The 18,266-nt window shown below is 36.7% G+C and overlaps 1 protein-coding gene across 1 annotated transcript in view; it reads right to left on the bottom strand.

Moving 5' to 3' along the window:
* LOC106881660 (nuclear pore complex protein Nup205) overlaps window positions 1–18,266 on the bottom strand; it is a 331,146-nt gene that overhangs the window by 197,895 nt on the left and 114,985 nt on the right. The window contains exon 10 of the mRNA XM_052973459.1: window positions 1,471–1,587. Coding sequence (XP_052829419.1) covers window positions 1,471–1,587 — 117 coding nt within the window. The remainder of the gene's footprint in view (window positions 1–1,470; window positions 1,588–18,266) is intronic.

Raw genomic sequence — 18,266 nt, 5'->3', positions numbered from 1 at the left:
AATCATGATGGCACCTGTGCTCAGCATCGCCTTGCTGGCACTTGTGCCGGTGGCACGTATAAAGACATTCGAGCGAGATTGTTGCCAGTGCCCCTGGACTGGCTCTTGTGCAGGTGGCACGTAAAAATACACCATTTTGAGCGTGGCCGTTGCCAGTACTGCCTGACCGGCCTTCGTGCTGGTGGCACGTAAAAGCACCTACTACACTCTCGCAGTGGTTGGCGTTAGGAAGGGCATCCAACTGTAGAAACTCTGCCAAATCAGATTGGAGCCTGGTGTAGCGATCTGGTTCACCAGTCCTCAGTCAAATCGTCCAACCCATGCTAGCATGGAAAGCGGACTTTAAACAATGATAATGATGATGATGATATATATATACATATATACATATATACATATATAAAGATATATATATATATAAAGATATATAGCTACATATATAAATATACATAGATACAGATATAAATTATATAGATACATATATAGATATATATATAAATATATATAGATACATATATAAATATCCATAGATACATATGTATATATACATATATATTTACATACATACTTATACACACACACACACACATTTATGGAGCAAATTGTGCTGCAATCAACCAGGACAAATAATATACTGGATCTCTGCTTCACATAATGTGAAAGTGACACCGACACTGATCTTGGATCATAATATAATAGATCTCTCTATGTATGAACCAAAAGCTCCTGCTGACACACAGCCTATACCCAAAATCTTTCCAAACTAATCTTTCATAAAGCAAATTGGAAGCCGAGTGTGAGAGAGATCTTCAAACTGAATTGGCCTAAATGTCTCTCTGTCCCATTGTGCAAGTCCAATGTACACAAAAACAGGATCCCTAGAGAAAGGAAGATTCTCATGAGGCGATGGATACAGATTACGAACCACCTGAGCAAGCATCCCAAAAGTGACGAGAAGTCTCGCCTGGAGAGACCACTATTGGAGATTGAGAAACATGTGCATCAGTCTCATGAAAAGTAGAGAGAAAACAAAGAAGCTTGGTTTATAGAAAATATCAAGTTGAATCCTAAAGCTTTAAGTTTGCCAAAGAAACAGCCTCAATACACCACAAGATAGGACCCCTCTTCCAAAAAGATGGCTCCCTCGCAGGAAACCCCCTGAGGGTGAGTGAAATACTGAACGAATAGTTCCAAAGTGTGTTCACTACACCGCTGGGACACAGGCACGTGAACAAACCAGCAGAATTCTTTGCAACATTACCTAAAACCAAAGTAAAAAAAAAAATTGAGTCCATAAACATTGGAGAAGAAGATGTAATAATGGCCATAGATGAAGTTGATACAAAATCAGATGCTGGCCCAGGTGGATTTCCAGCGGTCCTACTGAAATCACGCAAGTAAGAAAATACACACATGCGGATACACTACTCATAAAATAATAGTGATAGTAAATCTAAACAATGAACTCACGAGTTTTAGAAGTTCTTCAAAATCTCTGCTTAAATTTGATGGTGGATCCAATCCTTTTTGAATATGAACCAGAATAATTCTAGCTGTTTCATCGTCAATGTTTCGTAGTTCTGTTACCTGAAAATGTAAAACAGTTTTATGTCCATCATAAACGTTTACAAGCAAACTGATGATATTGAGTATAAGCATCATTATTGTCACAGATCTCCTATTCATACTGGCATGAATTAGCAGTCATCACAGTGTATCTTCTTGTCACCATAACCATGTTAAATGCATATATATGTGCACTCACACACAGTGTGTGTGTGTGGGGAGAGAGAGAGAGAGAGAGAGAGAGAGAGATTATCATATGAGGGCATGTAAATGTACAACTGCTACTGTTGAGTTTAAGAGCTCCATGTTGAATATCATCAATCAGACAGCTGCAGGTATCATGGGTTAGCTACAACTATACTTAGAAATATTCTTTATTTTGATATACAGAGCAAATGTAGAGGGAATTATGATGGACATAAGCTTATATCATTTGTTCATAAATATGAAGGGATGGAAAACAGAATGAAGCAATAGGGGGAATTGTTTCCCTTAAAACTGAAAAGATAGTGGTTTAGAGTCTGTGGTACAAACATTCAATCTGGAGAGGGTGGCACTTTCCAATTCGACAGAAACTTACTTGCTACTGATAGGACATCACTTGGTGAGGAGTCACAGATTCTGTTGTGTGGTTCACTGGGTTTGGCTGGTATACTTATAGCAGTTGTACAGTAAAAAATACTGACATAGTAGGTGCATATGTTTTGAATGACTAATGAAACAATCAATAGCATGTAGATATTGTTAGTAACTCCTGGAATAGGTCAGCTAGAGAGAATGCCTTCAACAATACAATGGGATCATTCAACTCTGCACAAATCACAGGTTTGGTCAGAATATATATCTTTTCATTAATACACTCTTCACTAAAAAAGCATAGGAAAGGATTCTTTAGACTATTTAAAGACTTCAGGCTCAGCACCACTATAGACAAAAATAATCACAGAGTAAACTTTCTTCACATTAACTTCAGTCATCATACTGGATTATATGAACTTTATCATATACCTAATGATAACATTAAAAATATTAATGTAGCATCCAAACAATCACCCTCTATAATATGGGGATTAGTTAGAAATAGTTCAAATTGAATATCTAGACTATCCACAACTGAAGAAATTTTTGGATCACATGCACCCTATTACAATACTTCTTTACCTAAGGCTGGTTACCGAGAGGAAATTAAATACATACATGACATTGATATACCCAACTCTGCCAATTCCACCACAAATAATACATGTTACTTATGAACAAAACATTACAATAAGCTAACTGAATCGGATTGACCATACATGACAAAAAGAATTAGTCAAGACACCAAACAACACACCAAAACTCCTACACACACAACACAATCATACTATAACTCACAACAATAAATTGTCCCAACCCCATAAAACACACCAGAATCAATAAGACAAACAACAAATATAAGAAACATGATGTCCTCTGCTATAACCCAAGGTTTACATCTTTCAACAAAGATTGCTAGGGAATTTCTTGCTATTTTAGATAAATGTTTCTCAAAATGAATAGACACCATACTAATTTTTAATAGGCACAATGTGAAGGTATCATATGCAAACTCCACTAACTTAAAACAACACCACTAGCATTAATAAAAAGGAAAATGAACCAAGTATTGAACAACCCACCCACAAGACCCTTAAGCCTTTGATAGGGAAACTACTTCAAGCACAACAAATAGGAAGCATAACAAATATAGTCAACAAAATGTCAAGTAAAACAATACCAAGCAGAATGAAAAGTACCTGCTGAGGGCACATCCGAAAAGAACAAAAATAGGGATATAGACAACACGGTGACATTGTTGGAAAATGAAATCAGCAGAGCCACAAATACAACTAAATCTAATAATTGCTCATGAAAAGAAAAACAAAATGCCCATTGATGAAACTCTGTATGAGTACCAATGTTGTATATAAGTGCACTGTACACAAAAGGGAGGGTCCTATATTTACATTGGTGCAACTTATTCTTTCAAGGACCAATATCAAAACTATGCCACATCTATGACAAATTTTGTGTGGCAACTAAAAAAGGATAAGATTAAATATGATGTAACTTAGTCCATAATAAGACATGCACAACCATACAATGTCCTTTCCAGGAGATGCAGACTGTGCTCTGAGGAGTTGCTGTCCATTTTGTGGCCAATGAAAAGCTCATTGATAGGATTTCTGAAAGATTATCAAGATGCTTGCATGGTATTAAATGCACTTTCACACAATAAAGTGGTCATGAATTAGAGTAAGCATTGACTAAATTAATAACCACACTTTATTTAAATGTATGGATGAATAACTGCAACCTCCTCACTCTTAAAAACACAATGTTACACAAGTTACCAACATCACTAGGATACCCCTTGACCATTGTATACAGCTTTAAGTGAGAAAAATACCAACGAGTCTCTCAATAAGTATCATGCAACAAGATCATCTTCCTCCACCCATACCCCTGGCCTCTCAAAGACTCTTTGTCTTGTAAAGTCCATTAGTGCAGGTGTCACTTAAAAAGCATCCAGTCCTCACTGTAAAGCAGTTGGCCTTTGGAAGGGCATCCAGCTGTAAAAACTACGCCAAAACTGAGAGTGGTTAGTGTTAGGAAGGGCATCCAGCCATAAAAACCATGCCAAAACAGACACAGAAGCATGGCCAGTGCCTGTCAAACTGTCCAACTCATGCCAGCATGGAAAGAGGACGTTAAGTTGTGTGCAAGTGTATGTGCGCCAAACCACACGTGTGTGCTTGTATGAGTGAGTGTACATATATCAGACCACATCTGTTGGCATTTATACATCCATATCTACTAACAGTTACATCTCATACTTTTCTCACTGTATTGAGTATTTGTTTCTTTTAGATCTGATATATGGTATGGATCTTCTATAAGTATGAAGCTGTATACCATAATTTGTCCCTTTATATCTACGAAGACAAAGACGAAATCTTGTGAAACACAGTTTATTTTAATGAGATACTTCGTGAAATCACCTGAAGAGATACATCTTCACTGACAGATACACCTAAACCAGATGTTCAGTATCCCACATGCAAGGGATTGATGCTATATGGGTTGAAATAATTGTAGTGATCAATAAAGATTCTCCCATCTTCTGTCTCTCTCATTAATCAAATACCCAACAAACACTGAACCAGTGAACGTGCTTTACTGGCAAACTACCAGGTGTATACCATATGATTTATTAATTATAAATAATATATATATACATATAGGTACATGTGTGTATATATGTTTGCGTGTGTGTGTGTGTGTATATGTATATTTATGTATGCATATGTATGCATATATATGCTTATATACTGATATGCATATTCTTTCTTTTATTCTTTTATGCAAAACACTGCAGTCATGCTGAAGCACTGCATGTGTAATCACCATTTACATGGCCACTCTAATGTGATTGACCTATGGCAAAGGAGAGGGTCTGACACTGCTGCCCTCTTGAATCTCATGCTCTGCTGTAGTTTTACCTGAGTCTTTAGCCAGCAGGAGCTCGAGTTGTTCTATTCCATGTAGATTCCTCAGATGTTTAACAACATACTAGACAGATGTGAGCCCTTAAATTCCAAGCTATTGCAGTATATGGTCATCATTCTAGACAGGATAGCTGAGACGTTTGGAAAAGTTGACTAATGTCCAGCATAGCTCTTGATGCCAAAGTTCAGTACCAACCCCTCCGGGATCTTCCGTACATGTAACACGTGTTTGTTCCAAGGAGTAGAGTAGTAGCTCTTTCAGTCTCTCTCAGCAGTTCAGCTGTTTCATTAATGTAATCGTCCTGGTGCAGCACCACTGAACTGCCTCAAGTTCCACTATTGATTTGATATTGCGGGGTGACCACAGCTGAGAGCAGTAGTCCAGACAGCTGAATACAAATATCCTCCATAGAACCAGCATAGGTTCATTCACCTGCTCAGTGCCACCACCTTGGTAATATGCACATGAAGGGAGGCACCATTCCTCATATCAATCTCCAGATCACGTACTATACTTGACACTGGGATTGCCACTCCTTTTCATCCAAGGTATCATTGTTGCAACTTGTGAGCACAAATTGGCTGGTAGCAGAGGGCTTGAAATTTACCTGTATTAAATTGCATGTTGTTTTCTTCAGCCCATTTATATATGGCATCTAGGTCTTTCTGTAGAAAGATTAGCATTTAGTATTGGAAAGTTCCTTGATTGCTTGCACTACTTTTGTCTTGTTGCCATAGCTAGCAGGTGTAGCAGCAGGGCTGTGGAGTCAGTGTCGGAGTCAAGGATCGAGACAATTTTTGTGCTTCAGGAGTCAGAGTCAAAGTCTGTGAAAATCGGCTAACTCCAACTCCTCAAAAATATTACACCGTTTATTTGATAAAAAATATATACTTTATTTAATTATATTTTATAATAGAACATAATCAAATAAACTAAACAACAATAGAAGTGGCTGTAAATATATTCAAATTAAGAATTACTTATACCCTATAAATTACATTCAGAATTAATAATAACAAGATTGCGCAAATTTATCCTTGGAAAAACATGCAAATATAGTGGACTGCATCACAGTCAACTGTAATGAGTGTAATCTGCAATCAATTTGAGTGAGCCATGAATTGCATCAGTGGCAAACATCAACTTGGCTGAGGTAAATGGTTGCTTCTACACATATTGCATCATCTTTCAAATTGAAAGATGATACAATATGCGCACAAGCAACCTATGAAGTTTACATTTTAAGTTTGTTAAATGAAGTGTTTCAATCGAAAAGAACTAAATTAAGGGAAACTTTTATGCATGTATTCTTTCACATATATATAAAATGTTTCATAGGATTATGAAAATAAAATTGTAAAAAAGTAGCATTCAAGGTTTCTGCACAAATTGCTCAGCTATCGTTAAAAACATCTAGAAGATACTGAATAGTCATTTACAATGATAATTTGATTCCGTTTCTTTCATTTTGAGTTTCAAAATTTTGAAGAAAATCTTTTATTTTCAGTATAATTCTTTAATATCACTGTGGTTTCAATCCTAACTTTTTGTGATGATATATATTAATAAATATTACTGTAATTTAACAATGCTTACTGTTAAGCACTAATTGTAATTCATGCGGTCAGTGTTTTTGAGGTTTCATTTTTGTTTTTTGTTTTTTCAGAATTAAATATTGTTTATATTTCCATTGATGTTGCTGATATTTACAGTCCCAACAATATGGAGAGAAAAAAAAAACAAATAGCTAAATCTATTAAATCTAGTGTATTTGAACATAAATATTTTGTGTCAATGTATGGTTGATGGTGAAGATAGTGATAATAATACCGGAAAACTTTGTAACAGCAAAATAAGTGCTTATAATGGTTCTAATAAAAACGCTCCTTCAAGAGCAAGTAATTTGAAAAGGCATTTACAGCGCTTCCATCCAAAAGTCTTAGAAAAAATGAAAAGGATAAAACAAGTATAAAAGGTCCAACTGCACAAGAAGCTAAGCCAAGTACTTCAACATCAGTTAGTGGAATGTCAATTGCAAAGCAAATAAGTACTACAAGGTTCTGACAAAATAACGATAACAATGACTGCAGAAACATTTAGGAAGTATCTTATTGATTTAGTTGTACAAAATGCAGTGCCTCTAAGTTTATTTTCACAGCCAGCATTTCTTCAGTTCAATGGTGAAATGGCTAGAAAGTTTGATGTTTCATTAGACAAGCAAAGTATCAAAAAACTTCTTGTTAATGAAGCAACTGCAAAAAAAGAAGAATTGCAGAAAACTCTCCAGGGCCAGTACATGTTTTTAAAAATGGATGCAGCTACAAGGCACAGAGTGAATTATTTTGGAATAAATGTAAGATTTGTTAACAATGATGGTAAGACACTGGCTGTTCAAGGCACCAAAACAAATCACGATAGTAATTACCTCCAGTCCTTGATAGAAAATGTTATGAAAGAATATCAAATCCAAAAGAAACATGTTATCTGCATTGTTACTAATAATGCATCAAATATGATTAAAATTATTGAGAAGTTGAATGCAAATGAAGAAATCACTGATGATGTATGAACTATTGTAAATCCTGAACAAGAAATAAAAGAACAATCAGAAGATTTGGATAAGACTCTTGATGTTGTTGTCTCAGTTGCTTCAAAATGAGGCTTCAAGATGTTGCCAAATACAGCACATGTGCTGTGCAGTGCACACCTTACAACTTGCTATAATGAATGGTTTCAAAGATCCCCATACAGCAATCCTGATTAGTAAATTAAGGCAGGTAGCCATAGCTGCAAGAACACCCAAGATTGATGCTATAATCAGAAGACGAGCTGGAAAAGGAGCCATACTTGACCAAGCAATCCGCTGGGGTAGCACTTATATGATGGTAAAAAGGTTGATTGAATTAAAATCTGTCCTGGAAGATATTGATAACCCTACAATATCATCAAGTGAAATGCAGTGGAACCAGGCTACTGAATTAGAACTTCTTGTTCTTCCATATGCAGTTACCAAGAAACTACAAGCTGAAGATATGACTGTAGGACAGTTCTGTGAGAATGGAAAAATTTGATATTCAAGCTTAGTAGAAGAAGAGGTTTAATTGCTAATGGGATAGAAACTTCTATGAAAAGAAGGGAAGCTCAATTAACAGAAAATGAGATTGATCCAAAGAACCAAATTCTGTTAGATAACAATCAAATTACTAAAACAAAGTAAACTCTCTGTAATCTTTCTATAGAAATGAAAGGACTATTATCCATCTCATCAGAAATGCAAAATCCTGACATTCACAATATTTCAATGGAGTCCGAATCTCAGTCATCATATTCCAATGATGGTGACAATTTTGAAAAGTATCTGGAAAGACTGGCAAAGGAAAAAGCGAAAACCAAAAAAATACATTTGGATAGAAATGGACCTGTCAATATTAAGTTTTAAAAATTCGAAGAAGAATTCAGTTCCACACTCAAAGAGATAGAGAAATATACAACGCCATTGGAAGAACTTTTTCAAATTTACCCTGAAATCATCAGAGAAGCAGCTAGCACGGTGACAGCTATTCCTTCTACTCAAGTTAGTGTGGAGAGACTTTTCTCTGCTCGAAAACTTATCAAGTCAGTTCTCAGAGCTTCAATGAAGAAAGATGTTTCTGATTCTATTTTATTTCCTAGGACTTACAATTAAATTTATGATTTCTCTGAATTGTTCAGTTTTATGCCAAAGGATTTAATGATTTCTTAATGTTTAATATAAGCTTACTTTTATTTCCATCTTATTTATGTTTATACTATGGGAATTATAAAAGATTTATAATAGCTTTTGTTAAAAATAAGCATTGGCTTTTTCTTTGAACATAAAAAATTCAATCTTTAAAACTATCTTGATTATTCACTTGGTTGTGATGAAATGCCATTTTGGTTCATGACTGAATTGAATGATAATATAAGAATATTTCCTAACCACCCCCATGCTGACAGTATGGTAATGCTATTTTGCTGTATTTTCTATGTGATTTAATGTTCACATGGGCTCCTGAGTTTAAGAATAAGTATATTTTCTACTGTAATTAATTGATCGGAGTCGGAGTTGGAGTCAGACTCAAAGGTTTCAGCTACCGAATCCACAGCCCTGTGCAGCAGCCTATATAACTTGTGGCATATCTGAGAGAGCCACCATAAACAGCAACTGCCCTAAGACAGTTCTCTTGAGAGATGCAAGGTTTGATTCCCTGTGGAGGCTCACTGGCCACAGTTTCATTTTCTTAGCTTTCTTCACAGCAATCCTGCATTCATGAATTCCTTTAGCTTCTGTACAATACATATATATATATATATATATATATCATCATCATCATTGTTTAATATCCGTCTTCCATGCAGGCATCAGTTGGACAGCCTGACAGGAGCCAGCCAGTTAGAAAATTACCCTAGGATACTGTGTGTCTGTTTTGGGATTGTTATTACAGCTGGATGCCCTTCCTAACACCAACCCCCATGCAAAGTGAACTGAGTGTTTCTTACCTGGCCACAGCACAGGCAAGGTCAGTTTTGGAATGCCTTTTACACCTCGATGTGCTTCCAGAGTTTCTTACAAAGGCCACCACGTGGTTTACATTTGATAGCTGTACCGACGCTATGTGCTTCTCCATATTCCTGAAAGCCATTAATTCTCAGATAACATGGAACTTTACAACATCAGTTATTCAGGAAAGAATTCCCAACACCATCTATCAAGTTTAATACGAAAATGCTACTAGAGAAAATGATCAACCTCAGAAGGTGAATGAGGTGGAAGGTATATTTCTATGACTAAGGCACACCAACCTCTGAGGCCAACATTTACAGGATCAAGTTTATGACCTTCTCACCCATGATCAAGGAACTCAAAGCCTTGAGTTCCTTGAAAGAGACGTACTGGGCATCATTCCCAAGCTAAGATTCCATAAGTCTCCTTCCCCATTTCAACACAAACTCTGTACAGATATATGACAATTAAAAATCTTTGACAGGTCCTTACTCTTCTCAGACAAGACTAAAAGCACATATAGGATAAATCCACATAATTACGAGAGCCTTTTAGACAATTTCATAACACAGAAGCGTAAGTGCACTTCTCCGCAAACATGCAATAACATTAACAGTGAAGCCAAACAATTAGCCAATAGCCTAGGTATAGCCGATAAAGTAAAAATATTTGCAAAGAGAAATGCCTTCATCACAATCAGAGACCATAAACTGAACTTTGCCTCTAACTCCAAATGCCACCTGATCAACTTGGCCAAATCCGAGATTGGACAGGAGAGCAAATATACAATAAAGACGATCAATGACGGCATAAAAATTTCTAACCTCTCCCTGTGGGACAGCACCAACAAGGTGATTTCATGGTTTAATGCCAACAAGAGGGGGCTGAGCAAGGTTCACACAAATCAACATAGTCAACTTTTACCCGTCTATGTTGAAGGGGTTACTGATCAAGGCACTTTCCTTTGCTAGGGGCTTGAATGAAATTAGGGATAGAGACATAGATGTCATGATGCACACCAGGGAGAACAGTGCTGTTTAATAAAGATTCAATGTGGGTTAAGCAATCCGACCCCGAAGGTTCCTTCGATGTAGCGATGGGAGCCTACAACAGTGTAACCTCATTGGACTCATTGGTACGGATGTTTGTACAATAGGCACAACCTAAGGGTCTGCTTCAATTGCACACCCAAGAATATTAACAAACAACCATAAAATGCAGACAGAGGCCAATTGCTTGTGCACGAAGTACAATGACTGCACAATGGGGGAGCCAATGCAAGGCTGAGGTAGTTGTATATGAAGCTGTGATGGTATTCAGATACCCAGACCAAACAACAGCAGCAGAAATACCAGCACAGACAGTAACAACTGCAGCACCATCACCAACATTATGACCAGAGATGACGACCATGTCAACACTAGCAAAACTACCAGTCCCATGCGCAGTATTAACAGTGACAGCAGCAGCAACACCAGCACTATGGCCAGGATGACTATTGCAATAACAACAACTACGGCACTATTGCCAGACCCATGCCCCATAATACCAGCACCAATATCAGCAGTGGCAACAACAACTCCAGGTGCAGAGCCAACAAAAGATACAGACATATGAACACAACCAGCACTCAAGTTTGGTGATATATCAGGTTGGCTGAAACTGCTTTTAAGCAGCACCTATACAACAACAGGTCCTCTTTCATGGTTCCGGAAAGACAGTATGTCAAATCCAGCCATGACAGTCAAGTCCAGCCATGACAGTCAAGTTCAGAAAGACAGTATGTCAAGACCAGCCTTAAGGATGAAGGAACTCCATGCAAAATTAAATAGAGGATCATAGAACAGCCATGGTTCTACATAAACAGGAGTGGATGATGTAGAGAGAGCAAGGATTTTTGAAGACTCCGTGAATCCAAAAGTCTCTCTCAAACTCTAGACATGAGATCTACAGCCCCTGGCCACATTTCAAACACTACCTGCTGCAAGCATGGGATACCCCATTCATCGATTAGAGCTGGAAAAGAGTCGTTGCAGTCTGGAAACAGCCTAAAGGTGGAGATTCCGTGTTCGCCCTTTAAATCCATAAAATTTGCCAACTGAACTGGTCTAAGGGAAGTAACTCCTCCTGGCTAAAGCTTCAAGCTGGATTTTATTCCTTGTTTACAAATTAACTGACCATAATGGTTTTCTACCTCCAGTCTGAAGTGGGGTCATATGCCCTCCACCATTTAGAGTCTGACAAGTTGTCCATAAGACAAGGCACTTATGGATGCGAAACCATTGGTCACTCTATGACCAGGCATATATTTAACTGCATGAACATATAAGTGTATACACACATACACAAGCACACACAAGACAGAAGCTTGGAAGTGGCACTATGAAAGGCTTTTAAATGTAGAGAACTCATGAGAGGGAGTTCTTCACAATGACTGGTGTAGAAGGACCGTAGTCAACTGCTACAGAGGTAATGGTGACACCTTAGACAGAAATAATTAGCAGTATCAACTTGTTGGATCAGGTGATGAAAGTTATGGAGAGAGTCATAGTACAACTAATTAGGAAGAGGAGTTAGCCAAGATTAGATGCAGTTTGGTTTTGTAATAGGGAGAAGCACCACTAATGCTATATTCCTGGCAAGACAGCTACAGAAGAATTTAACCTAAAACAAACCTCTGTACTTGGCTTTTGTTGATATGAAGAAAGCCTTCAACAGGGTCCCCTGCTTCCTTATCTGGTGGTCAATGCAGAAGCTAGGAATAGATGAGTGGTTGATGAGAGTGATAGAAGCCATGTACAGGGATGTTGTCAGTAAGGTAAGGGTTGGCAATGAGCGTAGCATAAATTCAGTGTATAAATAGGAATTCTCCAAGGATCGGTCATCAGCCTGCTTTTGTTCAACATATTTCTCCAAGCAATAACAAAGGAACTGAAATTGGGCTGCTCCTGTGGAAAAATTTCAGATGTGAAAGGAAGGTATGGAATCAAAGGGCCTCAGAGTTAATTTAGCAAAAACCTGGGTCTTAGTAAGAAAGCATACAAATCACAAATCCCTTCAAGGAGATGGCCCTGCTTGATATGTAGAAAAGGCATAAGTAGTAATTCTATCAGATGCACCCAGAGCAAGCTACGGACACATAATAGGTGTAGCAATATCTGTAGGTATCATTATGCATTATGTTATCTAACACATAGGTGATTTTGTAATAAATGCACCCAGTACATTTATGATAGACAAAATATCTTCCATTCATTTATAGAAAAGCATTCTAGCAAAAGAACTAGATTTGTACAATTTGTTCATTGTACAACAATGAACAAAAATCGCACATTCATATTTCCCCCTTACATTTGACTGCAATCCACTTAACTGTCCTGCCATTGTAGTGGCCACACCATAGGTTTGTGCAATTAATTTGTTTCCACACTTCCACATTTCAATGCATTTAAAACTAGAAAAGCACTCGGAGAGCGCAGACCTCCACCAAACCAGCAGGAGCAGCACTACGATGACGATGACCACCACCACCACACCCACCAACATCATCTGCAACATTGTCATTGCTTCCACTTGAACCACATACACTGCCATCAACGCTATCGTGATGGTTACCTTGACAGTCACTTTCACCACCACAACCAGTATAACCACTACAATACCACCATCACACAACTAACACTATCATCAACACCACTATTACCACCATCACCTAAGCATCACACTGCTCCTGTCGCCATTATAACCACCGATACTATTTTATTCTCTTCCCATACTTATCTTGACCATCGTCATCATCAACATAGTATCTGCGTTCACCACAATCACCGTCAAAACTACAATCACCACAATCAGTTTCTTTACACAGTTGAAAATCCATTATCCAATACTCATGGTACCAAGATTTATTGCAGGTTTTTGATTTTTCTAATTTCAGAGTGCTTTATTAAAAAAAAAAAATTGCATCTACAAAATGGAACAGTTTGAGGATAGAAACCAGGTTTAAACACAATAGCATATAGACATTCTCTGAATGTAGTTCTATATAAATCTGTAATAATTTTTTTTTATACTTAAGACCATCAGAAATGTTAAGATATCAGCCTCTACCCACGTTGTTATGCTTTCATTAAAAGGTTACAGCATAGATTAGATTACTGAGATAAGTTTTGGCCGAAGTTGACTCAGGCCATGTCTAATTTAACAGCACCACCTGGAAAAGATACACAGTCAGCTCTGGGGAACCGTAGCCCATTCAAGCAGAGGGTTATTGTTTTCAGAGACATATCTGGGTGTGGGTGGTTTATCTGGTATTTGTTGGGGGTAATCAACTAGGGATCATTTGAATTCCATCAAGTCACTTCCCTCTTTTATGTGTGTCTGGCACAATGTTGAAGAGAGCAGGACCAATTGAGGTGAAATAGTTCTGTCATAGTGTTGATACAACACGAACATTTCCGTAATGGACGGATGACACAAGGGCCAAACCTTGGACGAATTTTAAAGATGGGCAATGTTGATGGAATATTTTCCACATCATACAGATGATATAGAGCTCACAGCGGCGGTGGAGGGAGCAAAGCCTGAGCTTTTTGAGTCAATCCCAATAGTCAAGGCTTGTCATGTCATCCTCCACAGACCTCTGCCAAACAGCTCATTTTAAGATAGATACGCAAGTAAAATTACTAACAGAGAAACAAAAATAAACTTTGGAAACAGCAACACCAAAGATAATCAAAGAACGTAACATTGTAATACTTCATGTAAAGTAAATATAACAAATGAAAAATGCTTCAAGAATCCATAAAAATTCCAAGATCACTACCAAAATTTCATCATCTATTCCTTGAGTAATTACCAACTTTTCCTGAAAGTTTCATCAAATACTGTTCACAACATTTTGAGTTATTTTGCCCAGACAGACAGACAGACGGACAAACCAATGCCGATGAAAACATAACCTCCTTCCTTGGCGGAGGTAAATATGTTCAGATAAAGCATTTGCTGAACGATCTGCATTCACATCATTAAAACCGATAAATCTGTCTTTAATAACACAATTTTTTATCACAATGTAAAACAAACAGTTGACAGTTTGGAATATCTCAATACATCGGACTTACAAAAATAGCTACAAATTTAGCCTGCTTCAGTTCATTTTCTGTTTCATCCACCATCACTTTTCCAAATGCATCAGTTAAATCATTTTGAATCCTGTTTCAGAGACTTGAGAAAACAAAAGCTGCATGAAGATGGCTAGACTATTTTTCATCATCTTTACTTATTAACCCTTTCGTTACTATATTTCTGACCAAAGTACACTCCTCATGAATTTCAATTAAATTCTAAAATAATCATGAATTTAGACTAGTTTCATTAAACAACTGTAACTTTTTTACTTATCAACATATTAATGTGATATTTCTGCCCAAAGCCGCCCGAATAAAATTTTGGTTCATGTGACCAAGCCGCCCAAAACTGCCCGTAATCACATATTCATATTTAAATGAGAATATCAGAGCAAATCTCGTTAGTACATTCGTGAAAACACGTGATTATACTGCCCTAAACAGTTGAGCTATAGTTTTGTGCAACGATCGAAGTGTTATTTTAATTTTGTGAATTTTGTGAGATTTTTTTCCAAATTTGTTCCTGTTGTGTTTTTAAAATTTGTAATTCTGACAAGAAATGGATACAAATTTTATTCTATCAAGCAGCAAGTCAGAATTCGAAGGATATTCCATTGAAGACCTTGATAAATCTAACTCTGTAACCGAAACAAAAAAGCACGTGGTATTTGATAATGAATCTGATGTTTCATTTTCCAAAAGTGAAAGCAGTGAATCCAAGAGCTCCGATGACAGCGATAAGGAAAATGAATTGGCACCTGAATGGAATAAAAATTTTAAAAGTGTTTCTTTCACTGATTTTTCTGAAAGAAACTGGACCATGTCACAGTCTTTCCCAGGAGAGCAAAGCGGAAACAAAGCGTTAAGCTGAAAGTAAACAAAGCGTAAAAAAGGATAGTTTGTGGTTTCCCACAAACTTGAATGAAATTAAGGCATATTTTGCCATAAATATTATTATGGGCATTAGAAAGTTACCCAGAATAACAAATTGCTGGAGGAGTGATGAACCCTTTGGAGATGAATATGTCTCAAGTATAATGACGAGGACACAATTTTTGAAACTGTCTCAGTATTCACATATGCGGGACACAAGAAGTACACCAGTATGTGGAGAACCAGATTTTGATCCCTTATTTAAAATAAGACCCCTCATTGACTGTGTTCAAACCACATATAAAACAGTTTATAGACCAGGGAGATATTTATCAATTGATGAGGGTATGGTGGGCTATAAAGGCCAAGTGCGTTTTCGACAGTATATGCCAGGAAAGCCCACAAAATGGGGAATCAAAGTTAGGAAGATTTGTGAATCAAATACTAGGTACTGCTCTGGATTTGAATTTTATACAGGAAAAAGAGACAATTATATAAGTCAGCATGGCCTAGGGTATCATGTGGTCTGGAATTTATCACTTCCATACTATAACCAGCACCGTATATTATTTTTTGACCGATTTTTCAGTTCGGTCAAATTTGCTGAGAATTTAGATACTGTGGCAACACATTCATGTGCCACAGTGATCGCTAGTAGAAAAGGACTGCCGTTGGATATAAAAAAAGCAAAATTTAAAAAAAAAAAGGTGAAATAATTCAACGGCAGGAAGGAAATTTGCTAGCGACTGCATACAGAGATAAGAGGCAGATTAATTTTCTGTCTACCTGTGCACGGCCACATGTGGATGAAAATGGCATGCCATTTGTGAACCTCGATTATAACAGGTACATGGGTGGTGTAGACTGGCTGAATCAGATGATGTCTTATTATCCAGTTGGCAGACTGGGGAATAAATGGTGGCAATACCTGGTTTGGTATATAGTAAATATGAATATTATTAATGCATTTATACTATATACCAAATCAGGACCGGCTCGAAAGCTATGCGACCATCTGCAGATGTAGCAACACAACTAAGAGCTAGTTATTCCAAAAAAAAAATAACTGTAGGAAGAAAAAGCAAAGCCTGCCAGAGAGATATCCCTCTGAATTCAGCCGATCTCCATAAATTAGAAAAAAATTGAGGGTCACAAACAGCAGTGTTGCGGATGCCTTCATCAAAAGAGGAAAGCTCTTAGTGGAAGGGCTGTTGAAACAACTTTCCAATGTGCATTCTGCAAGGTTGCATTATGTAGAGCAGGGTGCTTTACAAGTTTCCATGATAGGAATATTGTTTGATTTGTATATGTGTGATTTGATTTTATAAATATTTTCAAATTTAATTCGTTTTTATTTTTCTTTGTGTGTAATTTTAATTTACCTGTAAGGTGAGTGAGGAATTTTGATTAATTTCTTTTGTAAATCATTATTGTATATTTCTGTGTATCTATGTATATGGGAGAGCTTATTTAATCTAGTTGATGGTGCCTGTGTATTTTGTTTTCTAGTTTTCTTCAGACAAATTCCAGTCTTTTGTTTTACTTATACCTTTATGGTACACCTGTCTTTTGTGTGTTAAATTCACCTGATGAATCCAGTAATGTGCACAACTCTTCTATAATAAAATTTTGTTGTATAACCCATTTTCTATAGCGATGTTTGAACAAAAATTTTAATAATTTTATATTTTGTTGAATTTACCTGTATTTACCTGTAATTAGAGTCACTTTGTGACAAGAATCATGGGATAGAATTGGTTGAGAACCTTTCGTTAAATTATCTTCCAAAAATCACATTAATATGTTGATAAATAAAAACGTTAGAGTTGTTTAATGAAACCAGACTAAATTTATGATTATGTTAGAAATTAATTGAAACACATAAGGGGTGTATTTTGGTTAGAAATATGGTAACAAAAGGGTTAATCAATTCTATTGCAAAACTTTTGTTTCAAAGTGATTCTAATTACAGGTAAATCCAAGTAAACTAAGCAAAAGGTAAAAATATTAAAATTTTGTTTAAACATCACCATAGAAAATGAATCATCAGCTAATATTCAATTGGGTATGCAACAAAATTTTGATATAGAAGAATTGTGCACATCACTAGATTATCAGTTGAATTTAATGCACAACAGAACAGGTGTACCATAAAGGTGAAATAAACTGAAATACTGGAATCCATCTAAATCCACAAGTTTCACTGAACTAAAAAAAATCGGTCAAAAAAATAATATACGGCCCTGGTTATGGTATGGAAGTGATAAATTCCAGACCACATCGTACCCTAGGCCATGCTGACTAACATTAGTTTCCCTTTATAAAAATTAAATCCACAGCAGCACCCAGTATTTGCTTCACAAATTTTCCAAACTTTGATGCCCCATTAGTGGGCGTTCATGGCATATACTGTTTGTTTACATTCTGTGTAACAGTTTGTTTCCGCAGTGATCGCTTCAAACAAGCATACTGAGAAAAATAAAAGTCTAACGGTTTCGCTTCTAAGCAAGACTATGGATAGACCCCATCTCCTCAGAAAAATTGCTAATAAAAACATTTTTAAAATTTTTACTTCATTCTGATGTAAAATTGTCTTTGCTGTCACTATCACCACTTTCAGTTTCTTCAGAATCGCTGCTTTC

The sequence above is a fragment of the Octopus bimaculoides genome, chromosome 15, assembly GCF_001194135.2.
Source record: "Octopus bimaculoides isolate UCB-OBI-ISO-001 chromosome 15, ASM119413v2, whole genome shotgun sequence".
Classification (NCBI taxonomy): domain Eukaryota; kingdom Metazoa; phylum Mollusca; class Cephalopoda; order Octopoda; family Octopodidae; genus Octopus; species Octopus bimaculoides.
This window is presented reverse-complemented; position numbering and strand designations above follow the sequence as displayed.